The following is a 17,119-nucleotide window of genomic DNA, read 5'->3' on the forward strand; positions in this document are numbered from 1 at the left end:
GGGCTAAAGTTGGCATCTCCAAAGTCCAGAACGCAACTTGGGCGCGCCAGTACAAACTCGGCCTTCGGCTTTTCTGAAGCCGGTCAAGTTCGCACAGGGCCCCCAGCGCCTGGAAACCTGAGAGGCGTGGAAGGGTGGGGAGTCCCGCGAAGTCTCCAGTCCCTGGGTGTCCTCCGGCTCCGCGGGGGAGCGGGCCTGGAGCTAAACCGGCCGTAGGCTGGAGTAGCTGGCGCCGGGACGCGCGGTGGGGATGTCGGAGAAGGAGTTGGAGGCTCAGTCGGGGAGTCCGAGAACACCGGGGATGCCTACCTTGTAACATGGCCTCAAGTTTCTTCCTGTCCACGCGGAAGCGCTCCTCGCTCCACTCCGGGCTGTGCAGGGTCGCCCCGGCGACCAAGTCGTCCTCGGAGCCGGGCATTGGGGAGTCAGTGCTGCGCTCGCTGTTGGAGCCGGGGTCCGACTGCGCCGCCAGGTAGCCGGGCTCTCCCTGGGCGGCCATGGTGGGCGCGCAGCGCTCGGGCTCCCGCTGCCGCAGCCGCTCTGCCTGCGCCGCCGCCTCCGCTCGCCGGCCGGGCTCAACTGGCTCCCAGCGCCGCGGCGCTAGCTCGTCCCCCTGCAACCGCCGACGCCACCGCCGACGCCGCCGCCGCCACTGAGCCCCCGGCGCATCCCAGCCCCGGGCGCCGCCCACGCCGCCCGCTGCCCCGGGTCGCGGCCCCGGTCCGGGTCCAGTGGCTGCGCCGCCCCCCGCCAGCAACGCCCGCGCGGAATGAGCGCGCCGCGCTGCCCGCGCCTCCATCCGCAGGGCCGGCGCCCCCTCCCCGCCCGCCGCCCCTGCAGCCGCGCGCTCATTGGCCGGGCGAGCCCACGGGGAGCCGCGGCGGGCGGGCGGCCTCTGGCGCTCACACACTTGGGCGCACACACACACCACGTACACACTGCCACTTTCTGCACTTTTACGTATAAATCTTTTCCGTACATGCACTTTCATAGCTCCTCAAACACACACACACTTCTGAATGCACATGGAGTGTCCACGTAATTCCTGTCTACACACACACATCACACACTACTATTTTTCTGCACTTACACATACAAATCTCTTACCCCTACATACTCTCATAATCCTCCTCCAAACACACAGACACAGACACGCCAAGTTCAAGCACAGCCGAGTCCTGAACTCACACTAAGTGCATACACAATTGCGCTGTTTACATACATGCCCTACCCCCTGAAACTCACAGCCCCAGTTGGTTCCACAAGCTTGAACGTGAGGAAGAGGAAAAAGAAGGCTTGGAGAAGAAATCATGCTCGTCTTTCACAGGCATCGCCATGGACGTGGCTCGCATGTAGTTCATACCTCCAGGAAGGGTTCAAACCCAGACACTTCCTCTCCTCCCAGCAAAGTGGCCCGCTGCACGAGAGGTGGACAAGAGGCTTACTCTTTTTATTCTGAGAGTAGGAATTTTTTTTTTCTTGGATGGAGTGAGGAAGGAATTATTTTCTCTGTGATTCTCAAGGAATGGACTCAGCAGACTTTTTTTTTTTTTTTTTTTTAAGGAGAAAAGGGGCTTGGAGATTGCGATGTTGGTGAGCTGGATCCAGCTGGCATGTGGGCAGGGCTGTCTTGTCAGGGACTGAGGGCTTTTCTCTGTTTTCAAGGTCAGTCTCTGACAGATGACGGCCAGTAACCTCTGAGCCTCACTGCCCAGAGCCAGCCCACCCACGGCCTCTGTCAGGCTTGGATATGAAGCGCGGGGGAAGAGAAGACTCGCTCGTACTGGGTGTGCCCTTGGAACTCTGCTTTCCCAGTTCACACAGATTCATAGCCTATTATTTTATGACCCAAAGCACAAAGACTTGCGGAGAGGAACGATGGGGATAGCAGTTTGTCGCTGCGCCACAGAGGGAGGCTTCCTGGCTCACATGTAGGAAGAGCCGTATCACTGGCACAGGCCTGTGGATAATCATGGAATATGTTGAAGGTAAATCAAAATTCTTTCAGGTTCAGCTGCCTAGTTAACAAGAATTGACCCCGTGACGAGTACAGATGAGGAAACTGAGACCGTGGGAAATAAAGTAACTTGACTATGATGGTCTGGCAGCAGATAATACAGTCAGGAATCGGACCCAGGTCTGTGGGTCTTATACAAAGTCTTACCTTTTTGAGCAGAGACCCCTCCTGCCCAGAGTCACCTCCTGAAGAACTGAGAGCATCTGCACACTTAACTGCTCTGATTCACCACCATGTGTTCCTTTTATAAACTTGTTAATTACTGTTAATTTCTATCCAAGGCACTAGTTTCAGCACCAAAAGGGTTTATCTAGGAGCATTCCCACTGTCTTCCATCAGGGACGTTTACTGTGTTTTTCTATCAACAAATATTTATTGGCACCCTCCTATGTGCTTGGCACTGTTAAGCCCAAGGAATAGTGAGCAAAGACAGACACATCCCTATACTCCTTCCTGGAGCTGAAATTCTAATGAGAAGGAATATTGACCAAAAAAAAAAAAAATCACAAATATAAAATCATGCCTGCAGCAAGCATTACAAACAAGAGACTCAATATATGAGAAAACCTATAATAATTGGATTCAGAGAGGTCAGTGAAGAAGGCTTCTCGGAAACAGTGATTCTAGCTCAGAATAGACATTGGAAGAGAAATTAACTAGGCAAGGGAGGGAAGAGCCATCCCTGCAAATGACCATCTGATCATAGTAATATCCCTGAAGGTAGATATTACAATTATCCTCGTTTTAGAGTTGAGGAAATGGAGGCACAAAAGGTAAAACGACTTGCTCAAGGTTGTACAACTAAGTTGAAGAATCAGAATTTGAACCCAGGCAGTCTCTTGAAAATTAGGCTTCAGGTGCTTTATGCTTAGCCAATAAGTCATATTGGCTCTCAAGATTAGCACAAGTACAGACCCTGTAGCAGAAGGAGGTAGTATGCATTCCTCCTTTGGATGAACTAAAAGAAGGCCAGCATAGTTGGTACAAGGAAACAAGGAATTAGGACTCACTGGGGCAGGAGCTATAAGTAAGAGGGAGCATATGTAAGCAGCATAGGTCAAATTAAGGAGTGTTTGTCTTTATCCTTAGAATAAAAGGAAATCATATAGAGGCTGTAAGTAAAGAAAGATGTGCTTAGATTTGCATTTTTAAAAAGTTGACTATGGCTGTAGTGTGGAGAACAGACTGAGGGACAAGGATAGATAGAAGCAGTTGGACCAATTAAGAGACTATAGAGGAAGTTTAGATAATAAATGCTGCTAGCTTACATAGTTGGCGAAGATGAGAGACATGAGAGGATTTGAGAAATATTTCAACAGTAAGTATCACCAAGTAGATTGGTGATGAATTAGAAATAGTGTGATGGGAAGAGAAATGCTGAGAATATCTCTAGGGTTCTGGCTAACACAATAAGAGAGAGATAGGTGTCATTAACTGAAACAGGGAATACTGAAAGAAAATCACAATGGAGGAAAGCTCATGAAGTTGAATTTGGCATTCTGAGTTTGAAATGATGTTGAGACCTCCAAGAAGAGATGTCGTGGTTAGCAGTTGAATAGGTCTGGAATTCAGTAAAGGAATCTTGGCTAGAGATTAAAATGTGTTATTTGTTTATAGGTAATAATTCTAGCCACCTACCTGGGTCAGACTGTCTAGGGAAAATGAAGAGAGTTAGAAGAAAAGAGAACCAAAGAACGTGACTTTTTAAAGTTCTGACAGTGGTCAAGTAGAGGACAGTGTAATGTGAAAGGATATAGAAGCAGCAGTGAAAGAAGAATGAAGAAACAAATACAACTGTGTAACCCAGGAAAAAGACTATTACAAAAAGGAAAGTGTTATCATCTTTGTATACTAAGGGAAGTCAACATTTTTTATGAGGTTGCTGGGGCCTTAGCAAGAAAGCCATAATGGAGAGGTTGAGGAGTGGGTATAGCTAATGAAATGAGAAGTAACAATAACTCTTTGGAAAAGGTTTGGCTGAGAAAGGGAGGAAGGAGCAATAGCTGAAGGATAAAGTGGGTAAAGAGAGCCTGTTTATTGCTCATTGGTGGTTTGGTAGTTTGGTTGGTTAGATGGTTGATTTAATGGTTTGCCAATTTTAAGCATGTTTCAAAGTGACTGGAAAAGATTCAGGTGGCAGAAATTGAGTATTTGACAAGAAGGAGAAGAACTATTATTATCAGGTTTTGGGAGCATGAACAGAATAGATTACAAGAGATAATAAGAGGACAAACAGCTATTCAGAAAGTAAACAACATGGGTACAAATATAGGTCAGTTTGTAGGTTGCATTTTTACAACAGGAAGGAATTCCCATATGATGGCTTGTATTTTCCCAAAAGAATTAAAGTCAAGGTTATCTATGAAGAGTAGGAGGGAGAGGGAGCAGTCATAGGTTTGAAGAGAGTAGAGAGATTGGTTTGGTTTTGGTAGTTGAGAAGTTTTTATATAGCCTTTGCATCTGTAAAAGGATGAGTTGGCACTGATAAGTCAGTTGATGTTAGTAATCATAACTTTATAAAATTATAATGATAATCATAAATTTATAATTTGTCCTATGACTTTCTCCAATAGTATGACTATCTCCAAATGCTTCTTGAATGCAGGCACAGAGAAAACATAGGATTCCTGCCAAATGGATGCAGCATCAAGAGCCAAATGGCAATGCAGCAATGCCCAATGGAAAATAATTTCCATGGTAGAAGTTTATACCCCGCAAAACTATCAACCAAACATAAGGCTAAAATTCATTCTCAAAAACAAAATCAAAAAACTTTTTATTTATTTATGCCCTGTCTGAGGTAGCTACTGAAGAATGCTTGTCACCAAAACAAGATTAAATCAAGATAAAGAGAAAATGTAGAATATAGAAAACAAGCAAGCTAGCACGTGATAGAGGCAAAAGAGTTCCTCAAGATGATAATGAAAAGAGATCTCAAATGGGAGTAGGTCTGAAAACTCAGGGTTGAGATTTCTTCTAGATTAAATGGAATTCTTAGAATGCAAGAACATAGTCAGAGGATATTGGGACAGCTCATGAAGACTTTGTGGTTAAATTAGTGATCAGTTCATAGAAAACTGTGGTACCAAAAAAAAGACAATTATTAACTCCAAATATAGCAAAACATGCAGAAAAATTCAGAATAATCAGAGTATGCAACGTGGCTGAGCTGTAACTAGCATTTGTCTAGTTGTAATGTAAACCATGCATATTGATCTAACCTAAATTATGACATATCTAGATTAGGAATTTGAGGGATTGGGAAATGTTCCTGTGTGTAGTGGAGGCTTTGTGTAAGGGGAGGAAGTGGTGAAAAAAAATGAACCTCATCTGCTTTAAGGAAACATGAATAGATAATAGCTAAAATGTTTCAAAAATCAGGAGGAAGCAATGTAAGCATATTATTTGGAGACATAGAGGCAAAAGTAATATCAAGCTAAACGTTTTGGAAGTCATTGCTGTAGGAAATGGAAAATGGGGGGAAGGCATACAGTACTTCTGGCTTTTATACAAGTCTTCTAGAACAATTTGATGGGTGTATAACTTTAATTTTGGCAACACAAATGAAGTAATACATGCTTATTACACCATTATTGATAATGATAAATATCATTATCATTAATGAATAATCATTAAATAGCAGAACCTTGAATTCATGACTTCTGAGTCAGGTGCTCTTTCTACAAAAATTAAACCAGAATTAGAACATTTACCAATCTTTTTGTTTTTGTAGAGCATGTATATATGTTTGTCTTTATCTTTCCACTTCATTCAAGAAAATAATACTTTTCAATCCATTCGAAGTCTAGGAACAGATCAGATGCCAAGTAATCAATTGTATAGATTTTCTTTAATGGAGTAAGGCTCTCAAACAAAAAAATCACTGAGAAAATTTAAATAACTAAGATCACAGCAAATCTTCAAGTTCATAAAATATGAAAACCCAGAAGAGATTTTTAGCAAAACAAGATTAGTTATCTGACATCTACCTTAGATGTCTAACCTTAATCAGTGGGCATCTGACAGAAAAACTCCTCAGGATACACTTCAAAGCAAGATGGTTTGCTGTTCTTTCCCAAGCACTCTTCATTTTCCTGAATTCATTTCTTCTAAGTCCACCTATAAAAATATTGATCCTGAACTTTCGTATTTTTGTAATAGTTTCAGAAGCTTATATTAAAACTGCTTTTCTATTTGAATTTAAAACCTTAGCATTACAATTATGTTTGAAAAATCTCAACATATGTCCAGATATTAATCAATTAAATGACCTACAAAAGTCTTAGCAGGCCTATTTGTCTGTCCTATCTCCTCTTTTTGCATTTCATTCTTCAACAGTTCCTAACTATTTGTAATTTCTGGTCTAGTCCTGCTTTTTCATCTTGAGCTCTTTGCACACAGTATTCCTCCAGCTTGTAATATTCTCTCTCATTTTGTTCCCCTAGCCTTCAAACACCCAGCCACCAGGCTGATTTAGGTTGTCTAGATCTTTTGTCTCCAGTGAATATTGTACTTATTTCTGTTAAAGCAATTATCTTTACATTTATTATCTCTGTCATTATCATCATCCTCATCATTATCATCATCATCATTCTATGTCTGATGTCCAAGTTCCTGAAGGCAGGAAGCATAGCTCTTCTTTTCTGTGCCTCTAGCATCCAGCAGTTGCCTAGTATATGTTGACAAGCTTTTAACTGTGCACCTGGAAACATTAGAAATTAATTTGCGATACGTTATAATTGGGATGATTAGATAACCATATGCTAACTTAGTTGAGGAAGAGCAGAAAAAGAAGAGTTAAAACTCCAATATTATAATTAAAAGCAGCTGATACGTAAGAACATTTTCTCCTCAGTTTGCAGCTGAGGACACAGGCCTAGAGAAATGAGACAAATTGATTAGAGTGCCACATTACTTGAAATAAACTTTGAATCATCAACGTTGAATCTGCAGTTATTGGTCCAGTTCCTTGACTTACACAGATCAGGAAACTGAGACCTGAAGACCTAAATAAAAAATAAAATCTTGCAAATATAAGCTTAAAATTTATGAAAAAGCTGATATTCAGCACAGTATCATCCAAGGAAACAATTCATTTCATCTCAACTTTATTTTTTCTCATTTTAACTTTTAACTGAAAGTTTTTGGGCAGAAATCTACATAGCCATGATATGATGCAGTATGTTTTGGCTATCACTTTACTCTTAAGTGAATACTCTAAAATCATATAAATAAATTTTCCCTGCAATATCAAGTTAAAATGGAAGCGAAGTATAAAATATTCTGTTTTAATGACTTTGGAGTTTGTTCTCGGAGAAGGCTTATTTGAAATAAGCACAAGTCAAATTAATAAAGGAAGGTGAACCTACCATGTGTAATCCAAACATTTCTTCAGACTAATAATAAGGACTAACACTTATTGAGCGTTTATAATTTGCTGGACACTGTGAGTTGTCTCATTTGCTTGTCACCACAATCTTTTGAAGTTGGTACAACTCTTGTCTCCATTTTAGAGAAGAAAAGAGCTCCAGCCTTGAGAGGATAACTTGCCTGAAGACCTGCAGTATGGTGTGGTTCTAAGTCAAACCACAGAGACATCTGAAAGAGACAACATTCTTAAACCTGGAACCATCTGATTACATGTAGGTAGTGTAAAATGTTAGAGGTAGAAAGAACCTAAGGCTCATGGATTCAGGTAGTTTTCACATTTAAAAAACAGAAACTGTCTTTCAAATTAACTCTAATGCAGACAGCCCTTACACAAAACTAGTAGCAGTGGCTCTGGTTGAAGAAGGACAGGGGATTCTCACTAGCTCATCTTCTCTTTCTCATAATTTCAGGGTTTCAAAGGTTTCATATATTTCAATTTGAATATATGCCTCATATTCAAATTACACAGCTCAAAGCATCAAGTCATGCTCAGGTTTGTGTTGCTTTCCCATTAAGAGAGGAGGGGTTTTGTGTTTTCCAGAAGGCAAGGGCAAGAATATTTAGATAACAGAGGGGTTATTGAATTCTTTTACTATTTCGATAAAATAAGCTTCTGATTCAAAATATTGTGAAAAGTAAAATATTTTCATTGAGGTCTTCAGCACTTCAATGCTGAAAAGTAATAATAGAAGAAAATTTGGGTCATCTAAGAGAGAATAAAATGGATCAATATGGAAGAAGAAAGTTAAAAAGCAGGCAGAAGAATAAAAGAAGGAAATGAACACTTCCCGGTCACTTATTTGAATTCTAACATTGCCTAACATAGAACTCTGCCAAAAAGGGGGTAAAAAGACAACAACACTACAATGTTGAAATTACCACCCATGGAGATATTTAAGCACCCCCCTCACAGCTCCTTCAGTTGTCCAGATTTCAGAGTACATGTTAATTGTGCTTTTGATCTACAGCATCAGTATTTTACCCTGTCTTTTACTTCTGGACTAACACTCACATGTAAATTTATTCTCATGACCCCCTGGGACTGAGAAAGATGGAATGTTTTTGTAAAAGACAACAGAGTAAGCATGTGCAAAGTTGTACCTTCCTTCATTTTTTATTTATTTATTTTATTTTATTATTTTTTTTTTTTGGATGTACTGACAGTCTGCTGGCAATGTGATTTTTAGGTCTAGCCAGAAACAAAGACTACAAAGCCATACAAGCATCCAACCCTCAAGGATTTGAGAACTGGCTCTGTTTCTAACACCACACTCAGTTACAAGGTAAATTCCACCAATACCACTTGTGTGCTAAATCTCACATCAAATGAGAAAAAGATTCTAGAAATTAGGGCCAAGGGAGCCTTGAGAGTGAGCCTTCCTGGGCAACTTGTGTGGGAAGAATGGGTCATAGCAGGAAGAGAGTGGGTCATCAAAGGAAGGACCCGGACCAAAATCCACAGAAATCCCAGTGGGCAAATATATGGCATGCAATCCACCACACCCCCAACCTCCTCTTATGGCTGACATTACTAGCTGATCACAGCTCTCTTCCACTCTAGCTCAGGAAATGCTTCTCAATAAGCAGTCCAAACAGCCAAGACAAATCATTTGGAGTTGGCTCTCAATATGAAACTTCATTGCCATGTTGGATCCTGAGCTGTGGTTAAAGGACTGGAAGATGAATAGTCATTCAATTGGACACAGGCTGTTGACCCTTCTTTCAGGGGAGGTGAGCCTCAGAGCAAAGGAAATAAATATCCTGGTCAGCTGTTCCCTTCAAGATTCCTGTGTTTTTGTACAGCTAAAATGAATGGGAATCAAATTGAAGCTACTCCAGGTCCACAATGTGGTAGTGAGCTAGGCCATGTAGAGCTGTCAATCGGTTATAAACTGGACATTAGGAGACCTGAATTTTCATCTTCATTCTTTCACTAATTGTATAACTTTAGACAAGGCTCTTAATTTTGTTGGTTCTGAGTTTCCATCTGTAAAAATTGGGAACAGGTTGATTTGGACTATGTGGATTTTTAAGTTCCTTCTAACCCTAAATTTCCATGACTCAAAGAAATTGCCTACGTGGAAAATAATACCTCATTTCAGCAACAGTTTGTTTCTAGTTAGAAAAGGTTCTTTCAAAGAAGAACAAATAGAATCAAAGAAGAACTGAAAGACTATCAAATTCAATGTGGTGGAAATAGTAGCTTATAAAAGTGCAGGCTAATCAAAGTCTTCATTGCACAGAGATAAAGAATACAGACCCTGGAATCAGATCCCCGAGTTCCAGGTCAACTGAGCCACTTTATTTATATGATCTGTGTATTTGTTATGTCTTTCTCCAGAACAAATTACCTGCAAGATTTCACAGTTAATGACAAACATTTATTATCTGTGGGGTTTTATTGCTCAGGAATACAGGTACAGCTTAGCTGGGTGCCACTGGCTCAAGATCTCTCACAAGACTACAATCAAGATGTTACATGGAGCTGTGATCTTATTCAAAGCCTCAGCTGACAGAGGCTCCACTTTGAAACCACTTGCCTGGTTGCTGGTAGGATTCAGTTCCTTATAGGCTCTTGGACTGAAAGCCTCAGTTCCTTGCTGACTGTTGGTCGAAAGCCTCCTTCAATTTCTTCTACCTGGGCCTCTCCACAGAGCAACACACAACATAGCAGCTGGCTTCCATCAGAGTGAGCTGGTAAGAAAGCAAGAGTGAGTGCCCAACCTGCATTCTTTTTGTGAACTAATCTCAGAAGTGACATAACATACACTTTCCATATTCTACTCATTAGAAGTAAGTACCTGGGTACAGCCCACACTGGAGGGGAAGGGATTACACAAGGCCATAAATACTAGGAGGCAAGAATTATTGGTGCCATTTTAGAATCTGCTCACTCCAAACTGGAACCAATTATTTTACTTCTCTAAACCTCACTTTATTTTAAAATGGGTATAAAATAGCTATATCCAGAAGTTCTTGTAAAGATTAACGAACATTTTATGAAACAGTTAATCCATTCAGTACTCAATAATGGTTACTGAAGCAAGCACTCAATAATGGTTATTATTTTTAATAACTGTTTTGTGCTTAACTAGAAAAATTAAGAAATCTGCTTGAGGAAAGAAGACATATTCATATACCTAAAAAGAAAAATAATGGAAGGTGGCGGTAAGTTTGGCAGTATATTTTATGAAAATCCCTGAATCCTAGCCCATTCTCTCAAAAAAATAAAGAATGATTATTAGGTTGATGCAAAAATAATTGCAGTTTTTGACATTTACTTTTAATGACAAAAACAGCAATTACTTTTGTACCAACCTAATAGATTGCAAAACCAAAAACACATAGACAATATACATAAGAAAATTAGACAACTAGGTATCTGTACAAATCCCGGAATAGAAGCTAGTAGTGACAGCATCCAGAGAATCCCAAATATGCCATCAGATACTCACTGGAAAGTACAAAAAACTAATCTGACAACAGTGGCTGAAAATAGGTGGGAGTCCTGCAGGATCCAGTTTGTAGGTAAGTGCAATGGATGGCAGTAAGTTCTGACTATTGGTGCTGAAACAATCTGGACTCTGTGAACACTCAAAACTAAAAAGCCAAAGCTCTCTTCAGGGTCAAATCTCTACTGAGGAGAAATTCTGGCAATAGGATAAAATTAAATAGGATAAAGAAATAGGGGCAAAAGTAGGAGAAGGCCAAGATACAAGTGGAAGAAGGAGAGAAGCAAATATTAGAAGCATAGGCCTATCTTGTTTTATCTCTTTGGCAAATAAATCTACTTTTACTTAAAACTGAGCAACAGAAATGGATTGAGTTTGAATTGTGAAAAAAAGAGAACAAGAAGTTGAATAATGGAGGAGATATCCCTAGAGATAATAAAAACATTACAGAAAGGCATGCCCTCCAAACAGATAAAAATTGTTACTTAAATTTCTAAACAAATAAAAAGACATTTTTTAAATGATAGAAGCTATAAAAGAATAAATAAGTCAGGATTGAATAGTCTGATCTGAGTGGAAACTATGAAGATTTGAAAGAAAGGATAAAGAATTCTTTCTCAAGAAAGAATTGAACAAGTTTAAATTAATAAATTAACACTAAATTGGAAGAAACAAAAGAGCAAATAAACACAATGGATACTGTCTTAAGAGAAGTAAAAGACAGAAAGAAGAAAAATAGTTTCAATTGAAAAGAAATTAAAGATTTTTAAAAGAGATTTGAGAGAAAATAGATGTAGAACATGGGAGTGGGGGTGCTTCTGTATAATAGTAGTCCCTGACAAAGAAAATCAAAGCAGTGGGACACAGCAAACACTAAAAACTGTAACTTAAGAAAAATTTCTATTCAGGAGGCTGAGGTGTGATGATCACTTAAGCCCAGGAGGCTGAGACTACGGTGAGCTATGATCATGCCACTGCACTCCAGCCTGAGTGACAGAGTGAGACCCTATCTCACCCAAAAAAAAAGAACAAAACTTTAATGAAATAAAAGATGACACAAATCTATTATACTAGGAAAATCAACCCAGAATAGCCAACCCTGAAACATGTCCCAGTCAAAAGTACTGTATTTTAAATAAAAAGAGGAATTATTTGGGCTACCAGGCAAAAAGACCAAGTCACTTATAAGGAAAAATAGTAAGATTGTCATTAGCTTTTCAGCAGCAAAACTTAGCCAGAAGACACAGAAATAATACATTTAAGTTATTTGAGAGGAGAAAACTTAAGATGTACAAGAAAGAAAATGGGAAAACTCTCAGACCAAGGATATTATATCCAGCCAAACTGTCCTCCTGGTATAACAGGATACATATAAACTGTTATGAATATACTTAGGAAATAATGTTTCCATAAACCTTATTTAAAGAAGTTTCTTAAAAATCTGCTATTTGTTCTCAGCATACAAAATGATTTTGTAGATATCCAATATAAGATCTGAATATTAAATACACATTACCAGTAGAACTGAGACTAATGATTGTTATAGATATTATCGTATGTAATACTTGTAGATACAGTACAAGTTAAGAAAAAAAGGAAAATCAGTGGAGTATGTGAGAGGTAGAAAAATCTAAACAGAAAGAGAAAGGAAAAGAGAGCAAAAAGAAAGGAAACTAGATAACTAATAATACCAACCATAACCATGTCTCATGCTTAAGTTAGAAAAATCTCACTTCTTTAGCAAAAATCAGTGGTAAGAAGGTCTATAATTGTTCCAAGCCTTTTGCCTTTCAATAGCTCTGTATTCTGCATTATGAAGAAATTTCAGATATGAAAAATTTTAGAATAAGGAAAATTTTAAGGCCCCTTTCACAAAGTGTAATCTATTAGAATCAATTGGAACACTCATTAAAAATACAAATTTGGCCAGGCGAGGTTGCTCATGACTATAATCCCAGCACTGTGGGAGACTGAGGTGGGAGACTGAGGTGGGAGACTGAGGTGGGAGAATCACTTGAGCCCAGGAACACAGTGAGACCAGCCTGGGCAACACAGTGAGACCCTATCTCTACAAACAATTTTTTTTTAATTAGCTAGGCATGGTTGTGCATGCCTGTGGTCCCAGCCACTCAAGAGGCTGAGGTGGGAGGATCACGTTAGCCCGGGAGTTCGAGTCAAGCCTGGGCGACATAGCAAAGCCACATCTTAAAAAAGAGAAAGAAGTCCCTAAAGTGGTTGGAGAGAAATTGGGGAGTGCATGGGGCAGGAGAGGGGTAGGTTCAGATGGACATAGGGTTTGCTTATTTCTTCCCAGTGAATATTTTACTTAAACCAAACAAAGTAGAGTGATACGCTACCGCAGAGTAGGTTTTTTCAAGCTAGGTGCTGTGATTCTCTACTGTGGCTAAATAGAATCAACGCTACATGCAGATGCCTGGGCCAGAATCTGGAGAGTGAAACTGGCCTTTTTAAAAAGTTCCTAGGTTAAGTAATGTGGAACTAGTGTTGGTGGGAGTAGTGCTATAAATCAGAGCTTCCTAAGGTGGCAGTAGTGGCTGATATTAAGGATTATGTGAAGAGCAATCTTACAGTTGTTATGTATGTGTTTTTGTTGTAGCCATCCTAGTGGGTTTGAAGTACCACATTGTGATATTGATTTGTATTTTCATTCTGACTAATGATGTTCAGCATTTTTTTCGTGTGCTTATTGGCTATTTGTATGTCTTGGGAGAAATGTCTAATTGAGTTATTTGCCCATTTTGAATATGGGTTATCTTTTTATTATAGAGTTTCAGGGGTTCCTTATATATATTCTAGAAATAAGTCCATTATAAAATAAATGAATTGCAGATAATTTCTGCCATTCTGGGGGTTGTTTTTTCACTGTATTGATGGCATCAGTTGCAGCAAAAAAAAATTTAATTTTGAGCCAGGCACAGTGGCTAACGCCTGTAATCACAGCACTTTGGGAGGCTGAGACAGGAGGATCCTTTGAGGCCAGGAGTTCCAGACCAGCGTGGCCAAGATGGTAATACCTTGTTTCTACTAAAAATACAAAAATTAGTTGGGCATAATGGTGAATGCCTGTAACCCCAGCTACTCAGGAGGCTGAGGCACAAGAATCACTTGAACCTGGAAGGTGGAGGTTGCAGTGAGCCAAGGCACCACAGCACTCCAGCCTGGGTGACAGAGCGAGACCCTGTCTCCATAAAAAAAAAAAAAAAAGAAAAGAAAAAATTTTAATTTTGATGATATACAGTTTATCTGTTTTATTTTGTTGCTTGTCCTTTTGGTGTCATATCTGAGCCCATTGCAAAACCTAAGTTTATGAAAATTTACCTCCTGTGTTTTCTTCTAAGTACTTCATAGTTTTAGCTCTTTGATGGATGTCTGTAATGCATTTTGAGTTAATGTTTGTGTATGGTGTGAGATAGGGGTCCAGCACCATTCTTTCACTTATGGGTATCTGTTGTCCTAGCACCATTTGTTGAAAAGATTATTCTTTATTGAATTACCCTGACACTCTTGTGAAAAATCAATTGACCACAGATACATGTGTTTATGTCTGAAGTCTCAATTCCATTACATTGATTTATATGTCATCTTTATGCCAATATCACACTGTGTCGTTTCCTGTAACTTATAGTAAGTTTTATAATTGGAAATATGAGATCTCCAACTTTTTTTGAAGTTGTTTTGGCTATTCTGGATCTCTTTTATTTTCATATGAATTTTAGGATCAGCTTATCAATGTCTGTAAAGAAACCAGCTGGGTTTTGATGGGGATTTATGTTGGATCTGTAGTTAAAGTTGGTGCTTTTGTATATTAGCTTCTAGTATTCTCTGTCATCAATGGCATCTTCATATTAACTTGCATATGGCAGATTATAAATTTGCTCTATACAAAATGTTGAAGAATTTGTGGGCTAACCTACCAGTGAGAGGGGCTACTATGCAACTAATAGTATTTCATATTTGTAGAAAGGCAGGAGAAACAGCATATTCAATTTCCTCATGTTGAGATGGAGAGAATTAGGTTGATTCAAGAGATATTTAAGAGGTTGACTCGGGGGCCGGGCGCAGTGGCTCAAGCCTGTCATCCCAGCACTTTGGGAGGCCGAGACGGGCGGATCACGAGGTCAGGAGATTGAGACCATCCTGGCTAACACGGTGAAACCCCGTCTCTACTAAAAAATACAAAAAGCTAGCCAGGCAAGGTGGTGGGCGCCTGTAGTCCCAGCTACTCGGGAGGCTGAGGCAGGAGAATGGCGTCAACCCGGGAGGCGGAGCTTGCAGTGAGCTGAGATCCGGCCACTGCACTCCAGCCCGGGTGACAGAGCGAGACCCCATCTCAAAAAAAAAAAAAAAAAAAAAAAAAAGAGGTTGACTCCACAGGACTTGATAATTGATGGAGTGTGAGAGATAAGGCAGAGAAAGACAGAAAAGAGTATGCTTACATTTCTTTGAGCTGCCAAGATGGGGAATGTTGAAGGAGGAGCTGAATTCCTTCAAGTTGATCATTTCTCTGCCTATACCTGTAGATTTCTGGTCCCTCAAGGCTATTGTATCCAGGGTTCAAGAGGTAGGACAAGGCCAGGATTTAGGATGCAGGCATGTACACAAGAATATGTTAAAGCTGGAAGAGTTGATAGAGTTACTACATTAGGAATAGCCAAGGCTTCGTTTGCATAGAGACAAACATAAGAGCTCTGAATGCGTCCAAAGAAATCAGAGCTTGTATCCAAGGACATCAATGCTACTGGGGAGAGAAGGATGAAACATCAGTACTATAAGTGAGGATAGACAACCTGAGATGTCAATGAGGGCAGAAGTTAGGCTAGGGTCTCCAGAATCAGATGTTCAACTGACAACAAGTGTGAAGGAGGACTTTGTCAGGGCGAACTGGGATCAGTTTCCGGAACCAGGAGAGTAGAATAAATAACATCATCTACCTGGCGTCTGAAGTTAATCAAAACTAGTGTTTATCAAAGAAAGTTAAAAAAAAGAATCATCTGCAAAACATGTAAAATGGAAGTTCCTGGATCTCTCTTTCAGCAGGTCAACAAGAAGCTCAAGTGATTCTGCCACAAATGAAGTATTGATCGTAATTTAAGAAACACTGATGAAACGATCAAAAAGACCAATTTCATGATGAATCAGCAGGCTACTAGGAAATACGTCCTCTGTTGACGTCTAGGACAAATCTTAATGAACGAATGGAGATTGGGGTTATATACCAGGAGGAGAGCTGATACTAGAAAGAGGAGTCTTGATCCAGACCCCAAGAGAGGCTTGAATCTTGCACAGGAAAGAATTCAAGGCAAGTGGCAAAGTGCAGTGAGAAAGGATATTTATTGAAAACTACTTAATTACAGAGTCGGGTGTCCTCAGAAAGCAAGAGGAGGAATGGACTGTCTTTAAGTTTTTCTTACATAGGTGTCTTGTCTATGTAAAGACTAAACTAAGCTGTGCTTGCAGGTGGATGGATAGATAGCATGACAAAATTTAGTACTTTATCAATTTAAAGAAATCTATCCTTGACATCTTAGTGTGTAAGTACATCAAAGCATAACTATATCTTGAAAACGTATATTATTATGGGTGTTGGGATATCTGGACTTTCTGTTGTAGGAATTTTTCCTTGTCGGTGTCTTTCAACTCTCTCCTTAGCTGTAAACATAGTCATGACCTAGTCAGGACTATTGATCATGACCAGGAAGGAATATGCCTTGCTAGTTTTAAGATGGAGTTGATTTTAAAATGGCCACTCTGGCTCTCCTAGACTCCTGCTTCCCTAACACAGTCACATGAGATAGATCTTTGGCCAGTCACAACCTGTCATCCTCTAAATCAGGAGTTCCTGAACTGGTTAGAAGGTGGAAAGGCAGACAAGTTTGCTTCTCAGAAAAATTGGCATTATTCTGATAAATATATGATTGTCATGACTGGGGAGGGTACTACTGGCATCTAGTGAGTAGAGGACAAGGATGCTGCTACACATACAATGTGCAGAGTCACCCCTATAGCAAAGACTTGTCCAGTCCCAAACGTCAGTCTTGCTGCTGCTGAGAGTACCCGCTCTATATCCTGAACTAACATAGGATCTTGTAATAAAGGGAAGAGTAATTGCTTGCCAGATTGAAGAGACTGGCTAAGGTAGTTCTAACTCATTTTCTCTGGAGTTGCTACAATTCGCAATATCCATACCACTATTGAAAAT

At 40.0% G+C, this 17,119-nt stretch overlaps 1 protein-coding gene across 5 annotated transcripts in view; it reads right to left on the reverse strand.

Moving 5' to 3' along the window:
* The window catches only part of BICC1 (BicC family RNA binding protein 1), a 332,934-nt gene extending 332,163 nt beyond the window's left edge, over positions 1-771 (reverse strand). For all 5 annotated transcript variants that reach the window (XM_065521082.2, XM_005565808.5, XM_005565807.5 and 2 more), the window contains exon 1: positions 310-771. In XM_065521082.2, the coding sequence (XP_065377154.1) occupies positions 310-499 (190 nt within the window). In that variant the 5' untranslated portion in view covers positions 500-771. The remainder of the gene's footprint in view (positions 1-309) is intronic.
* Between the last annotated feature and the right edge of the window lie 16,348 nt (positions 772-17,119).

This window comes from Macaca fascicularis, chromosome 9, assembly GCF_037993035.2.
Source record: "Macaca fascicularis isolate 582-1 chromosome 9, T2T-MFA8v1.1".
NCBI lineage: Eukaryota > Metazoa > Chordata > Mammalia > Primates > Cercopithecidae > Macaca > Macaca fascicularis.